The 16,851-nt window shown below is 35.8% G+C and overlaps 1 protein-coding gene across 1 annotated transcript in view; it reads right to left on the bottom strand.

Moving 5' to 3' along the window:
- KPNA4 (karyopherin subunit alpha 4) overlaps positions 1–16,851 on the bottom strand; it is a 61,831-nt gene that overhangs the window by 29,908 nt on the left and 15,072 nt on the right. The window contains exons 2-5 of the mRNA XM_070582981.1: positions 2,847–2,891; positions 1,952–2,041; positions 1,812–1,841; positions 1,662–1,714 (exon numbers count right to left, since the gene is read on the bottom strand). Coding sequence (XP_070439082.1) covers positions 1,662–1,714; positions 1,812–1,841; positions 1,952–2,041; positions 2,847–2,891 — 218 coding nt within the window. The remainder of the gene's footprint in view (positions 1–1,661; positions 1,715–1,811; positions 1,842–1,951; positions 2,042–2,846; positions 2,892–16,851) is intronic.

The raw sequence follows: 16,851 nt of genomic DNA, 5'->3' as shown, positions 1-16,851 counted from the left end.
GCAAACTCTATCTAGTCAAAGTCTACATCAAGTTCTGTTTTCACAATACCCTCTCTGAATTCCAAGAGGATTTACACAGCTGTCGAGTATCACTGTTTTTTACATAGTTTCACCCTTCCAATTAGGTTCTAAATCGAATCTGAAACCTAAAGAGCAAGAATTATACCACATGCTTTTTCACAGTATTTTCCGTAACACATGACACATTCTTAGCACAAAGTAGGAAATAACCCAGTCTTTCTGAATCAAGGTTTCAGATGTAATAGAAGAAAATTTTTTTAGGACATTCTTAAAGAGAAATGGCCTTTTTTTCTTTGAGTGCATACAATATCTACAAAATATAATATAAAATCAGTTTGGCGCCACTGTCTTGATTTGTGCTAAAGTGCCAGCAGTTTTACCCACAGCCGTTTTTGCAACATAAATGTAAATGTTAACACAGTGAGAAAAGGCAAATACAGTCTTAGAATTATTGTGAAAATAGGTTTGATCCAAGTATATCCCTGCTGAAGTTGTCTCAGGATCTCCAAGAGAGCCACAGACCATAGTTGAGAACCCCAGCCTTAGGGCTTTAACTATCTTACAGAATTCATGTTGAGAAGAGCTGCTCCAAAACTATCAAATAATCAACTGTGACAATAGTAAGTTTAATGTATCAATTTCTTAATCATTCTTCCTATAAACATTAATTTGCCACTTTGAGATGTGAATACTTTTGTGATTTTCTTTCTATGTAACAAAGTCCTTTGTAAAGTTTTTTTTTAACCTGTAATGGGCAACATTGTAATTCCGTAATTTCCCTATCTGTTCTAGGTTATTTAAGGTGAATACACAAAAGTAGGAAGTCTAATAAATATAAAAGGGATTCATACACTGGATAAGATATTGGATGGGCCTGTGAATCTTCTTCCAATTTGAAATTCTACAACTAGCATCAATTTCTTGCTTAAGTATCTTTTTCTTGTTGATAATCACAACACAGAGTGTTATTCTTATATTGATAAATATACAGAAGCAACCATTATATTGTACTGCAATACACCATGTCTTCCCCAATCTATTTATTAATACAAAGGTCTCAGTAATAAGTTTTTCTGCTTTTTCCCTTAGAACATGAGAGTATAGGTTTCACAATAGAAATATGCAAAACAACTTAGTATTCAATACTATCTGGAAACAGACTGGAGCCTTTGTAGCCCTAAATCTTAATGTCTACTTGCCTGTATACTGCTATAGTAAGCTTCTAACTTTACTATTATTTTATCAATATGAGGATCGTTGAGAAGAATTAACTACTTGGGCAGGATCTGAAGAATCTGACCTCTTATAAAATGAAACCTATTAATCAGTAAAAAGTAAAGCTTTATAAATGTTTTTCTATTGGTCTATGGCAATAACCTGTCAAATCAACTTTTCTCAAGCATCTGTACATGTTTTGCACACTAAAGCTTCAGTGTATTTGTGAGTTTAGAAAATTGCTACCAGTTTTAATACTCTAAATCAGAGGACAACTTTTAAGATAAATGCAGTTGGTCTATGACTATTCTTTATTGTCTGTCATCAAAGTTGAATGACTGACACAACTACTATATAGTGAAAACCCGAAAGAGAACTCCTGTGTAAGTTATAAAATTTAAATATGTCCTCAAAGTTTAACTTACCTAGCAGCCTGAACTGCACTTAATTGAATTCCTTGGTTATCACTTGAAGCATTCTATAAAAAAATAAAATAATTTTTGATGTAGATACACAATAATTAGTTGTTAAGTCCAAAAAATAAAAATGAAGAGACAAAAAAACCCTCAACTTACTTGAACAATAGCTTCTAGAGAGGTATTTTGCTGGGAAAAAAGGTAAAGAGAAAACTAAGTTAAAAAGTCCCCTTGAAATTCTCTATTTATGTAAATTCTTTCACTGGTAATTTTAAGTTACCCGAATAACAATAACTTACCACTCTATAATCGCCATCTATATCAGAGTCTTCACAGACGTCTTCATGTGGTACATTCCTTCTCTTTAAGAGGTGTTCATCTCTTTTATTCTTTAAAAAAAGACCAGAAAAAGAACTTTAGTTAAATAAAAAAGCTAAATACTTTCATACAAACGTTAGGCAAGCCTGTGCCTACAAAGTGAAATATGAAGTGCCTTTTAAAAGTAAAACACAAGTTTAGAAAATTAAACCAAATTGTGAATTAAACACTTAAGCAACACTAATCTGAGCTCCAAACCCGCAAATGTTACATTCTTAGTGAACCGTGAACTATGCATAAACAAACTAAAAAACAAAAAAATTTGATTAAAAAAGATAGTGTACAAGTTTAAGCCAGGACCAAACATACATATTTATTGAAAAGTACTAAACTATTTTATACATCATTGGAAGCTTCTCTTTATCCCTAAAAACAAAGTCAAAGCAAAAGTTGGGCAGTTCAAAATGAGACAAAACCAAAAAAGTGTTACAAAGTCAAGGGTAGCTGGAATTTCATTTAAAATGTTTAGGACAAATTTAAAAATATACTCTTTTCAGTTCTTTTCAGGGCGTAACTGTACATAGCAGGACTATTTAGTATAACTGTATACCTATGACTTACACTTTATATAAATCATTTAAAAATTATAGAAGGAAAAAAACCATCTGATAACTTGTTTATCTCTACTTTTGGATAGTGGACAAGATGTATCTTTCCAATTTCAACAGCATGCCAAATTTAGTGAAAATATTCCAGTTTTCAAAAGAAAAATGCTAAGTCCTTGAGATTAATATACATTTGATATTTTCCGTATATGCTGTAATGTTAGAATTATGCTTAGAAGTACCCAATATTCATCATATTAATCAGACTCACCTTCCTTAATTCCACTACAACTTCGTTTCGTTGCCGTCTCATAGTCTACAAGAAATTAAAGAAAAACACTGTAAAAAATCACCTCAAATTACGTCACCCAGAGAAAATCACTATTAATATTTTGATATACATCCCTCAATCTTTTCTTCTAGTCATATCTAAAGTCATACTTTACTCATTAAAGATCATATTATATTATATAGATGATTTTCTATCTTCATTTCACATTTATATTCTCAAATACTGAAATTCTCTATGAAATCATTAATAGATCTGTAATATTGGATATATCATAAATTTTACAATAGTAACATAAGATTTATAACAATACAAAGGTAACAAAGAAGAAAAGAACTCATAATCTCATCCCCTATATGAACCATGACATTTTAAAAAGTAATACATGTAACAAGGTTACAAAATTCAACTGCTTTAAAAAAAGGGAGGGGGGAACCTTCCTGCCCATCCACTGTCTCTTTCTCTAAAGGCAAACCCATTAGATTTACTATGATTCTGACACACTTATCTATTTATTCTGTTCTTCACCCTATTTTTGTTTATTTATAGATCTTAGAGATCTTCCATGGTAGTATATACAGACCTATTTAATTCTTTCTAATGACCACATAATTCTTCTATCATGTACTATAACCATTCTCTCATTTTGTAATGTTTTCTTCTCATTTTGAAGTTACCTAACACATGGATATATGGTCAACTGTAAAACATTCAAAAGTTTAGAAACAATACAAGTTCAAGCTCTTTCTATGTATAGTTTGCCTCATTCTTTCTTTTTTTTTTTTTGAGGAAGATTAGCCCTGAGCTAACTACTGCCAATCCTCCTCTTTTTGCTGAGGAAGACTGGCCCTGAGCTAACATCCATGCCCATCTTCCTCTACTTTATGTGTGAGATGCCTACCACAGCATGGCTTTTTGCCAAGTGGTGCCATGTCCACACTCGGGATCCGAACCAGCAAACCCTGGGCCTTGGAGAAGCGGAACATGCGAACTTAACCACTGCACCACTGGGCTGGCTCCTGCCTCATTCTTTCTAATGACTGCATATGCCAAGACATATTAAATGGAAATAGTAAGTCACAAAGAAACACTCAGATGTCTAACAAATATCTCAAACTTATATCCAAACTGAACTTTTGATCTTTAACATATGTACTCTATCCCAACTCATATGGTTCATATGCGGGGTGAGATTATGGTTTCTTTTATTCTTTGTACTTTTGTATTTTTATAAGTCTTATGTTACTGTTTAAAAATTTTATGATATATCCAATATTATGTATCTATTAATAATTTCAAAGAGATTTTCAGCATATGGCAACTCCATCCTTCCAGCTGCACAGATCAAAAATGTTGAAGCCATCCCTGATTCTTTTTCTCTCACATTACACATTGAATCTGTTAATAAATCCTCTTGGTTCAACCTTCAAAACTTACCCCAAATCCAACTACATATCACTACCTCCTCTGCCACTACTCTGGTCCAACTCACCATTCTCTCTCACCTAGATTATTGCAAAAGCTTCCTAACTGGATCCTTCCTTCTACTCTTGCCCTCTAACTTCCTCCCCGGTCCATTCTTATCACAGCAACCAAAGCAATCATCACAGGGAATCTTAATTTTTGCGTGCCATAGACTCCTTCGGCAGCCTGGTGAAATCGATGAACACCCTCTCAGATAGCATTTTTATTTATTTATTTTTTTAAGGAAGATTAGTCCTGAGTTAACATCCATGCCCATTTTTCTCTACTTTGTATGTGGGACGCCTGCCACAGCATGGCTTGCCAAGCCATGCCATGTCTGTACCCAGGATCGGTACCAGTGAACCCCGGGCTGCCGAGAAGAGGAACGTGAGCACTTAACTGCTGCGCCACCAGGCCGGCCCCTCAGGTAGTATTTTTAAATATACAAAAGAAATACATAAGATTACCAAAAAAAGTCAATTATATTGACATATTGTTGTCAAAAACATATAAATAGGAAAAAACAAATAGTAATATATGTGCTTCATTATCACATTAAATAGGATCTAGCAGTGGATCTAATAATTACTATAATTCCAAAGTAATGATGACCATAAATGGTATTTCAGGGTATCTTGCAACAGCAACAACAATGTGATTGTCACTGGTGGTGACAAAGTCACATAGGTAACTTTAATAACTACTGAGGCTTACTGGCTACATCATTAAGTGAAAGAAATACTGTTTCAGTTAGAAGCTGGTGACGACAAAGATGTAATTTCTCTTTTAAGTTCCCAGGCCCTCCTGAATTCTACCAAGAGATTTGGAGGAAGGACTCAATAAAGAATTCCTTTCTAAAAAGTCAGTCAGATCATGTTACTTGTCTGTTCAAAACCATCCAATGGCTCTCCACCTTGGAGTAAAAGCTCAGTCCTTAAAATGGCTTAAGTCCACTCAAATCTTTCCAGTTCATCCCCTCCCCAATTACCACCTCCCGGATCTCAGCTCCTATCATTCTCTTCATTCATTTTGCTGTATCCTAACTTTGCTATTCCTCCAACACATTGGAAATTCTCTCTTTTCAAGGCCTTCACTAATATACTATATAGCAATTCCTAAGACAACTCCAGAGCCAAACTCTTTGGGTTCAGTTTTCAGCCTTACTACTTACGAGCTCTCCATGCCTCAGTTTCCCATAAAATGAGGATAGTAAAAATAGCTACTTCATAGGATTACTGTAAGGGTTAAATAAAGTAATATACGTAAACTGCTTAGACAGTTCCTGGCACGTGCTGGCTGCTAGTATTACTGCTACTGCTATTCCCTCAGGGTGCGGTGCCCTTCCCTAGCTGGCGTTCGCTCTCTTGTCTTTGAGCCTTTCAGCTGTCACCTCCATGCAAGACCTCCAAGGTCTTCCCTCCCTAACCAGCCAGCAACTCTCCATCCGTGTGCTCTCTATTCCTCCGCTCTGCCTTACTTTTCTCCATACTACTTATCACTTTCAAACACAGCATATATAACTTTATTTGCTTATTGGTCTGCTCCCTCTCCCACTAGAATATAAGCTCTACATATAAGTAATAACATAAAAAATAAGTACTATTTCTTCTCAAAATGTATTGGCTAATCTTACATGTGCAGAAAACTTTACCTCAATTTTTGACCAAACCAATTTTTTCTATCTTTGTTTAGGTGAAGCTTCGTTTGAAGCTTTAATTTGAGCTTTGGTACACATATGGATTTTAAAAATACCAAAACTCAATTAAAAAAATAATAATTAGGCTGCAAAATGAATAAAAATAATTAGCTAAGTACTACAGTAAGAGTTGCAACATTCACTATCATTTAATCATTATAGCCTTAAGAGGTTAAGAAGAAACATTTCTTTCTTTTTACCAATAAACTGAGACTTAACGAAGTTAAATTACTTGGCCAAGACCACATAGCTATAAGTAGAATAGGTGGGATTAGAATTCAGCTTCATACAAAGCCAACTAACTACTAAGCTATATTGTCTCCCACAAGTCTTAAAGTCAAATAGAGTTTAAGCCAATTTTAGAGCCCATGGTTCACATTAAAGCAAAAGTCCTGTTATCAAGACAACGGGCTCTGCATTATATCACAATATGAAAACAGTAAACAATAAAAAACTATGTCTTATGCCTCACACAGAAACTAAAATCTGTAAAATCGTACTACTTAGAAGATTTCAATAAAAGGTAGATTTCTGAGGGCCAGAAACATTTTTAGCCTAAGGAAAGTTTTTACTAGTAACTACTCCATCTAAAGAAGCAGGATAAAGTCTAATGGGCTTTGATTAACTTCTTTTCAATAAAGCAAACTATTAAATAAGTCCAAAACAACTACTGCATATTTGCACAAATATTTTATTACCATTACAGCACAGTCGTGCTGCACAATGACGTTTCAGTCAACAACGGACTGCATACATGATAGTGGTCCCAGCCTAGGTGTGTAGCATGCTATGTCATCTAGTCCACTCTATGACGTTTGCACAAGCACAAAATCACCTGACAACCCATTTCTTAGAATCTATCCCCATCATTAAGTGATGCATGACTGTATATCTTATTTATTAAATTTGGAGTTTCTGATAATTTGGAAGTATTAACAAAAAATTTATCAAACCATTTTAACACTGTAGTTGTGACATAAGCCTTGGGCTGTTATTACTCACAGAAACTTATTTGCAAAATGAGAGATCTGACAATCCATTACAGAGCAAGAAAGCAAGAAAGGGTTTTCTTCTCTTGAGAAAAAGCTATTACCTCCAAGGTAAAGAGAAGACAATGAATTAGTAGAAAGATATCCTATGCACCAACCTGGCAGCACTTACCCATGTTTTTTATTGTAAAAAATAAATGCCTTAAAAGTGGTATTAGATATTTAGACATTTTCAAGTCACAACCCCATCTCAAACCAAGGACTTTTACTTCTCTGGGGTCCCGTGAAAGAAGTAATAAGGTTTCTTTTTCTAAGTCTTTCTTATCTTCAAGAGCAGTGTTTTTATATACTACATACAAATCTAATAGTTGTGAATTCACATGACTTACAGCGATGCAGTAAACTGTCAATTAGAATTCCAAAAGGCTGCCAAACTGGCTACAGGCTTATTTATAGGCCAAAGAGCTATCTAAAGGACAAAAGCTGTAAATAGGGGGTTGGGGTGGGAAGAGAGGCAGAGAAAGGGACTGAGCAGAGAGTAGAAACTTCACCCAAATTTTTCTATTTCTTTTCCTGTAATGCAGTTAAAGTTTCTAAATTCAGGGAAAAGGGGACAAGAAATTGTCAAAAAATTGACGGAAGTGAATCTTACAGAATACAGAATGCTATTTCTATCTAAAAGAGATTCGGTTTTTATTTAACAAATAATTACTATGTGTTCCTTACTCGCTAGGTTCTAGGGATTAAACACTTTATTCTCATGGAGGGTAGGGTTTAATACTTTCTTTCCTATTTATGGCTACTTCATTTCTAATTAGTGGCTACTTAATTTCTAAGTCACTTTTTACCAATGTATAGTTTTTCTTTAAAACTCTAAAAACTATTAAGATACGATGATGTAATAATATACTATATGAAATTTGAATGTTTTAAATTTTCTTGAGTAAAAAGTTAGAGTTTAGACTAGTAAATCATTTCATTAGAGAAAAATATTTCAAGAAAATTCTTCGAAAGTTAGTCATACAAAGGATAAGAAACATAATGCTTTGATTTTATTTCATTCAGCCTGACTGTTATTCAGACCTTAGGAACATTAATATTTAGGTAGCAGCACAAAAAACAGAAGAGAAAAAAAAGTTTAGAAATTAATCAGGCATGAGACATTTTGTGGGGTGATGGGATATATTCTAAAACTGGATTGTGGTAACAGTTGCACAACACTGAAAATTTACTAAAAATCATTGAATTGTACACTTCAAATGGGTGAGTTTTATGCAAGGTAAACTATATCTCAATAAAGTACTTAAAAAAGTTATATATACATACACATACCTGTCCCCCCACAACATGAATTACTATTGTCTTACTATTTAGAGTCTGTTGGAAAGCATTCACTCAATCATTCAAATATTTATTAATCACCTATTTGCCAAGCACTAGAAATACAAAGATGGACCATACATAGCATATCCATAGCCTTAAGGAGGCAGTACTCTTATGACAGAGAAATATAATTTAATAAAATAGGAATAAGGTATAACATTTAGCAAACATTGGGTGCAAAACACCATTCTAAACATGATACTTGATTTTCCTCATTTAATAAATGTAATGTGTTACAATGTGCACACCACTGTTGACAGTAGACAAAGTAATACAGATAAAATATAAGCTAAATCTTTAAGACTCAATGGAAATTCACTTAGAGACAGGCATTCCAGGTAGAAAATATCACGTACACAAAATAGAGGATTATAAAAGATGGCACGTGCAGAACCTATTGAAGAAGATCAGAAGCCAGGAACGGAAAGGTAGGCAAGGAGCCAAATCAATCACGTCATGAAAAGCTAACCTGTACAACATTTCAGAGAAAAGGGAGTTACTGGTGTTTTCAACCCAAATGATCATCACATCCTAAACATACTTGGTACAATAGTTGTTCAACCCAATTTATATGGTAAACCAAAAGCTAAGAACACATAACCACAGAAATCTGTTTTCCCATTCCTTTCCTATTTCTCCCTCCTTTTGTCTCTACTTGCAGATCTCTAGCAGCAGCAGTCATGGTGCTTATTCATGCCTTTGCCAAACAGTATATAATGGTACATTACAGGCAATTTGCAGATGATTAGCAAATAAATTCCAAGTCTGCATTTATGACAATAAAATGAAAATTTTAAAAGCTTACTTAAACTGTGGACTTATTTCTCAGACATAGTATTTATTAATAGTAGTAGTAAAAAAAGTTCTAATTAGCACTACTAGTGATGGGCAAAAGTCTTCATAAACAGAATCATGTTCTTATCTCTCACAAGTAAAAAAAATTAATGGAGAATGAATGTAAGAGGAGTTTGAAAGTAAATTCAGGGTAGGAGACCAGATTTAACCTTGGAAACTATTGCAGCAGTTTTACGAATTAATTCTAGTCTATAGATACCATACTTTAAAATGATCCACATCTAAATTATAAGCATTGAAACTTAATTTAGGGCTGGCCCGTGGCCGAATGGTTGAGTTCGTAGGCTCTGCTTCGGCGGCCTGGGCTTCGCCAGTTCGGATCCTGAGTGTGGACCTAGCACCACTCATAAAGCCATGCTGAGGGAGCATCCCACATACAAGAACTAGAAGAACCTACAACTAGGATATACAACTACGTACTGGGGGGTTTTGGGGAGGAAAAGAAAAAAATGGGGAAGATTGGCGACAGATATTAGCTCAGGGCCAATCTTCTGAGAAAAAAAGAAAATTTATTAGTACATGAATATAATTTTAAAAGTCAAAAAAATGTAAGAAACTGTTAACAGTTGTTAACTCCAAGGAATGGGAGTACAGTAGAGTTTCACTATCTATTCAATACTCAAACAATAAGGAAATTATTAAATTCAAAAGTTACACACATCTATTTGGAAAAGCCAGAAGTTAAAGGTTAGAAACAGGAAAAAGTTGAATTTCCAGAGTTTTCTATAGTCACCTATCTTGTACAAAAGGTATACATGTGGTAGACGAGAAAATGTATGCATACATACATATGTCTCCTTCCAAGATGAGTTACTACTATATGGCTATACTACTCTACTAGTATATGGCTACCAGTCCCAACTCTACCTTGAATTAATGTAATCTTAGACAAGCTACCATAATTATGGGCATTAATTCCCTCACCTGTAAAGAGAGAGGATTCAAGAGATTTCTAAGATCTTTTTGCCTCAAAAACTCTATCAATTTTATCAATTTCAAAGAAAGAATGTTGCAGGGGCTGGCCCTGTGGTGTAGTGGTTAAATTTGGTGTGCTCCCTTTTGGCGGCCTGGGTTTGCAGGTTCAGATCCTAGGTGCAGACCTACACCACGGTCAGGCATGCTGTGGCGGTGACCCACGTAGAAAATAGAGGAAGACTGGCACAGATTAAGCTCAGGGCTAATATTCCTCAAGCGAAAAAAAAAAAAAAAAAGGAAGATTGGCAACAGATGTTAGCTCAGGGTGACTCTTCTTCAGCAAAAGAAAAAAAAAACCCCAAAAAACAGTGTCACAAAAATGTTTAATTGCCATTTGTACAAGTTACTACACATAGCTCAAAACTGCAAACAATTGAAGAGCTATTTTGTAGCTCTGGTATAGCTGCTCAGCGTTTTCACATTTTGCACATTTTTTGCCTTAAATTACGCCGCAATGTTAAAAGAATATGGAAATCATTGAGCCTTCAATAGCTAGTTTTGGTAGCAGAGATAATTACCAGACAAATGAATTCTGGTGGTGTTGATGAGCTATCTGGTAAGGAAAGAAAAAAGATTAAGAAATGACCATAGTTTTGGGGAGACACATATAACCCTCTCAGAGATGGGAAATGCTGCAAGGTAAACTTTCAGAATCAATTATGGAAAGGGATTAAGGACAACACATAGAGAAATGCTACATTAAACACATATTTAAGTTATCTATGAGCAAAAGGAAGGTACTCCCTTCCCTTTTTTTCAATATAACAACCTTAATTTATTTATTTTATTTTTTATTTACTTATTTTTTAAAGATTGGCACCTGAGCTAACAACTGTTGCCAATCTTTTTTTTTCTTTTTCTTTTTTTTCTGCTTTATCTCCCCAAATCCCCCCGGTACATAGCTGTATATCTTAGTTGCAGGTCCTTCTAGTTGTGGCATGTGGGATGCCTCCTCCACATGGCCTGATGAGCAGTGCCACATCCGTGCCCAGGATCCGAACTGGCGAAACCCTGGGCTGCCGAAGCGGAGCTTGAACTTAACCACTCAGCCACGGGGTTGGCCTCTCCCTTCCCTTTTACAATGAATGGATTATAACGGATCGATGAAACGCCAGCAAGAATGATCATTTCTCTTCAAACGTTTAAATATTTTATAGAAGAAATAAAATGTCAGGAACTGACTGAATGACAGGATGAAGAAAATGCAACTCGTGAAAGATACTAGGAAAAATTATAGAGAACAAGAAATGAAATGAGATTCAACCAAATTAAGGAAGTCAACAGAACCCAAGCTTTTACATCACTGCTGAAGAAAGCTGATTTCTCTGCTTAACTGGTACATTCTCAGATGATAAAAACTAATTACTTTTTTCCTTAAGTATTATATAAACATAATTCAAATTCACGGTTTTGTTATGGAAAAGTCTACACAAATAACGTTATAGGATTCTGTGACTGGAAAGAGTAGAAATCATTTAAACTATCTCACCTTATAGAGAAAAGCACCCAGTGACTTCCCCAAGAATAGTAAGGCTCAGATTATCCTGGCCCAAGTCCAGTGTTTTTTATACTACACCACACTACTTTTTATCCTAGGTCTACTTCAGTTACATCTCTCTTCAAGCTACTCTTCCTCAGTACTTATTTTCAAAATATTCTTTAATTTTTCTTTGTGAACTTATATTCAAATATTTCAACACTAGCAATAGAAAAATCTTCATTGAAAGGCAAATTACCAAATTACTTTATTAAAACACCACTTATAGCAGCGGTTAAGTTCGCACGTTCCGCTTCTCAGTGGCCTGGGGTTCGCCAGTTCAGATCCCGGGTGGGGACATGGCACCGCTTGGCAAAAGCCATGCTGTGGTAGGCGTCCCACATATAAAGTAGAGGAAGGTAGGCATGGATGTTAGCTCAGGGCCAGTCTTTCTCAGCAAAAAGAGGAGGATTGGCAGTAGTTAGCTAAGGGCTAATCTTCCTAAAAAGAAAAAAAAAATACACCACTTATAAAGCATAACTCTAGTTATGCTCACATACTAAACGAATGTGTACATCTACATAGGAAGCCATTCATTCACCCAACAAATGTTTACTAACACCTACCATGTGCCACAAACTATTCTCTGTGCTAAGGATACAGCAGGGAACAAAAGGACAAAAATATCTGCCTTCATGGAATCTACATTTTGGTGTGGGGAGAAACAATAACTAAAAATAAAATACATGGTATGTTAGACAGTGACAAATATTAGAGAAAAAATATAAAGCCAAGAAGTGGGATATTTTTAAGTAAAGACCTTAAGAAGATGTGTGAGAAAGCCATGTGGTATTTGGCAGAATATATTCAAGGCCAGAGGGATTAACAAGTGAAAAGGGCCCAAATAAGAGAAAAAAGGAAAGGCAAGGAGTCCAGGGTGGCTGATAGGCAATGGAGCAAAGAGGAGGAGGAAATGGATGCCTGCTGTAAAGATTTTGGCATTTACTCTTAGTGAGACAGCTATGTTATTGGGCGAGTACATCTTCAGGCACTCCAAAATTAAGAGGCAGAAGACTAAGAAGGAACAGTCAGTGAAACAGAAGGCAGCAAAAATCTGAGAATCTGACAGCAAGTAAAAAATTATTTTTCAAGGAAGCATAATTAACTATGTCAAATGGTGCTGGAAGGTCAAATAAGATGATGACTGAGAACCATTACTGAATATATATTTATTTTGTAAAGTAATTTAATATGGCTAATCATCCTCATGAAAACAAAGGTTCCAATATTTCCATCTACTATGAATTCTAGTCTGTTTCTGTTACCATTTATTCCCATCCATGGACATTTAATAACTTGAAAAATACTACTCAAGACAGTTTCTAACCCACATCTCATTTATGGCGCTACAGTACTTTACCTGAGTAAGTTACGGAACTAAAAGTGAACTCTGGTATCTACAAAACGTGAAGATTTCTCCAAATGCAAACAAAACCCACTCTCTAGCCCTTCCTTGTTCCCTTAAGCCACTCTGCAGGCAGAGTCCCATTTCTGACTGGAGGGTAGTATTTCTAGGACAAGAGTGTGACTAAATTTGTGTAAACTGGCCAAAAGGATTCCCCTCTATCAATGCAGTCAATGGAGTAGACTACATTTTAACATATATAGCCCCAAATCAACCACTTATACAAGAATGAACTTAAAAAAACTTTCAACCAGGAAATATGCCAAATACACAAAAAAGTATAGAAAATCCTAACAGAAACCCATGTATTAATAAATGTTACTATTTTGTCATATTTGCTTTACTTTTTAAAGAAATAAAAATTTCAAAGTGCAGGGGCTGGCCCCGTGGCCGAGTGGTTAAGTTGGCGCGCTCCGCTGCAGGCGGCCCAGTGTTTCGTTAGTTCGAATCCTGGGCGCGGACATGGCACTGCTCATCAAGCCACGCTGAGGCAGCGTCCCACATGCCACAACTAGAAGAACCCACAACGAAGAATACACAACTATGTACTGGGGGGCTTTGGGGAGAAAAAGGAAAAAATAAAATCTTTAAGAAAAAAAAAAAAATTTCAAAGTGTTATAGATACTGCTAAAATCTCCTCTCCTTTGCCTTTTTTCCTCCCCAGAAGCAATGATTTTTATGAATTTCTTTAATTCTCATGGGTATTTTTACTGTGTTACCAACACATCTATAGTAGTTTTATTTCAGCTTTTTACATGAATGATATCATACCATACATATCCTTTTTTAAAATTAACTGTTTTTTAGAGCAGTTTTAAGTTCACAGCGAAATTGAACAGAAAGTACAGAGTTCCCCTGTATTCCCCGCGTCTCTCCCACTATCAACGTCCCATACCAGGGCAGTACATTTGTTATAAGTGATGAACCTACACTGACACATCATTATCACCCAAAGTCCAGAGTTTACCTCAGGGTTCAGTCTTGGCGTTGTAACATTCTACGGGTTTTGACAAATGTATCCACCATTACAGTATCATACAGATGAGTTTCATTGTCCTAAAAATCCTCTGTACTCTGCCTATAACCCCTGGAAACTACTCTTTTTTTAAAAAATGATTGGCACCTGAGCTATCAACTGTTGCCAACCTTCTTCTCTTTCCTCTTCTTCTCCTCCCCAAAGCCCCCCGTACACAGTTGTATATTCTAGTTGTGAGTACCTATGGTTGTGCTATGTGGGACGCTCCCTCAGCATGGCTCGATGAGTGGTGCCACCTCTGCGCCCAGGATCCAAACTGGTGAAACCCTGGGCCACTAAAGCAGAGTGTGCGAACTTAACCATTCGGCTATGGGGCCGGCCCCCTAATCATCTTTTTCAACGTCTCTACACTTTCGCCTTTTCCAGGATGTCATACAGTTGGAATCATATAGTAAGTAGCCTTTTTTTTAAAGACTAGCTTCTTTCATTTAATAATATATATTTAAGGTTTCATGTAATAATGTATATTTAAGCCATGTCTTCTCATGGCTTAACAGCTCATTTCTTCTCAGTGCTGAATAATACTCCATTGTGTGGATGTACCACAGTTTGTTTATTCACCTACCAGAGAACATCTTGGTTGATTCAAGTTTTGACAATTATGAATAAAGCTGCTCTGCGTGAACCTAAGTTTTAAATTCATCTGCATAAACACCAGAGTGTGATTAATGACTCGTATGGCAAGAGCATGTTCAGTTGTGTAAGAAACTGCCACACTGTCTTCCAAAGTAGCTGTACCATTTTGTATTCCCACTGGCAATGAATGAGAGTTCCTGCTGCTCCACATCCTCACCAGCATTTGGTACTGTTTTTTTTTTTCTTTTAAATTGTGGTAAAATATACATGAAATTTACTCTCAACCATTTTTTAAAAATTAAAAAAAATATATTTAATTAACCCCCCCATAACGTAAAATTTACCATCTTAACCATTTTTAAGTATACAGGTAAGTAGTGTTGAGTAAATTCACACTGTTGTACATCCAATCTCCAAAACTCTTTTCATCCTGAAAAACTGAAAACACTATACCCATTAAACAACTTTCTCTTTCCCTCTTCTCCCAGCAACCATCAAGCTACTCTCTATTTCTATGAATTTCACTATCCTAGGTTCCTAATATAAGTGCAAGCATACAGTATTCCTTCTTGTGCCTTTGCACTATGTACTCAGGGTCCATCCATGTTGTAACATATGCCATAATTTCCTTCCTTCCTTAAATCAGAATAAAATTCCACTGTATGTATATACCACATTTTATTTGTCCATTCACCCACTGAAGGACACTTGGGTTGCTTCCACCTTTTGGCTATTGTGAATAACGCTGCTATGAACGTAAGTGTACAAATCTCTGAATCCCTTTCAATTCTTTTGGGTACCAGAAGTGAAATTCTATTTTTTTATTTTTTGAGGAACCACCATATCTTTTTCCATAGTGGCTGCACCATTTTACATTCTCACCAATAGTGCACAAGGGTACTAATTTCTCCACATTTTCACCAATACTTATTTTCTGGGTTTTCTAGTAGTCATCCTAATGGGTGTGAGGTGGTATCTGTTGTTTTGATCTGCATTTCCTTAATGATTAGTTATGTTGAGCATGTTTTCATATGCTTGTTGGCTGTTTGTATATCTTCTTTGGAGAAATGTCTATCCAAATCCTTTGCTCATTTTTAAATAGAGTTTTTTGTTTTGTTGTTGTTTAGTTGTAGGAGTTCTTTATATATTCTGGAATATTAACCACTTATCAGATTTAAAAATATTTTCTCCCATTCTATTGGCTGCCTTTTTACTATGCTGATTGGGTCCCTTGATGCACATAAGTTATAAAGTTTGATGTAGTTCAATTTATCTATTTTTTTCTTTTGTTACCTAAGCCTCTGTCATGTCTAAGAAATCACTGCCAAGTTGAAAATCATGAAACTTTTGTCCTATGTTTTCTTCTAAGAGTTTTATTGTTCTAGGTCTTACATTTACGTCTGTGATCCATTTTGAGTTAATTTTTGTACATGGTGTTAGGTAAGGGTCCAACTTCATTCTTTTGTTTGTGGATATCAAATTTTCCCAGCACCATTTGTTGAAAAGGCATTGACATTCTTCCACTGAATGATCTTGATACCCTTGTCAAAAATCGTTTGAGGGCCTGGCCCAGTGGCGCAGCGGTTAAGTGTGCACGTTCTGCTACTCGGTGGCCCGGGGTTTGCCGGTTCAGATCCCGGGTGTGGACACGGCACCGCTTGGCAAAAGCCATGCTGTGGTAGGCACGCCACGTATAAAGTACAGGAAGAAGGGCATGGATGTTAGCTCAGGGCCAGCCTTCCTCAGCAAAAAGAGGAGGATTGCAGCAGATGTTAGCTCAGGGCTAATCTTCCTCAAAAAAAACACAAAAACCCAAAACACCACTTACAAAGCATAACTCTAGTTATGCTCACATACTAAACGGATGTGTACAGCTACAAAGAAACAAAGGTTTCTTTCTGGGCTGTTTTATTCCATTGGTCTGTATGCCTGACTTTATGCCAATACCACAGTTTCAACTACTGTAGCTTTGCAGTAAATTTTAAAATCAGTAAGTGAGACCTCCAACTTTTTCTTCTTTTCCAAGATTGTTTCGGCTACTCAGGATCCCTTCAGAATCCATATGAATTTT

Source organism: Equus przewalskii, chromosome 18 (genome assembly GCF_037783145.1).
Source record: "Equus przewalskii isolate Varuska chromosome 18, EquPr2, whole genome shotgun sequence".
NCBI lineage: Eukaryota > Metazoa > Chordata > Mammalia > Perissodactyla > Equidae > Equus > Equus przewalskii.
This window is presented reverse-complemented; position numbering and strand designations above follow the sequence as displayed.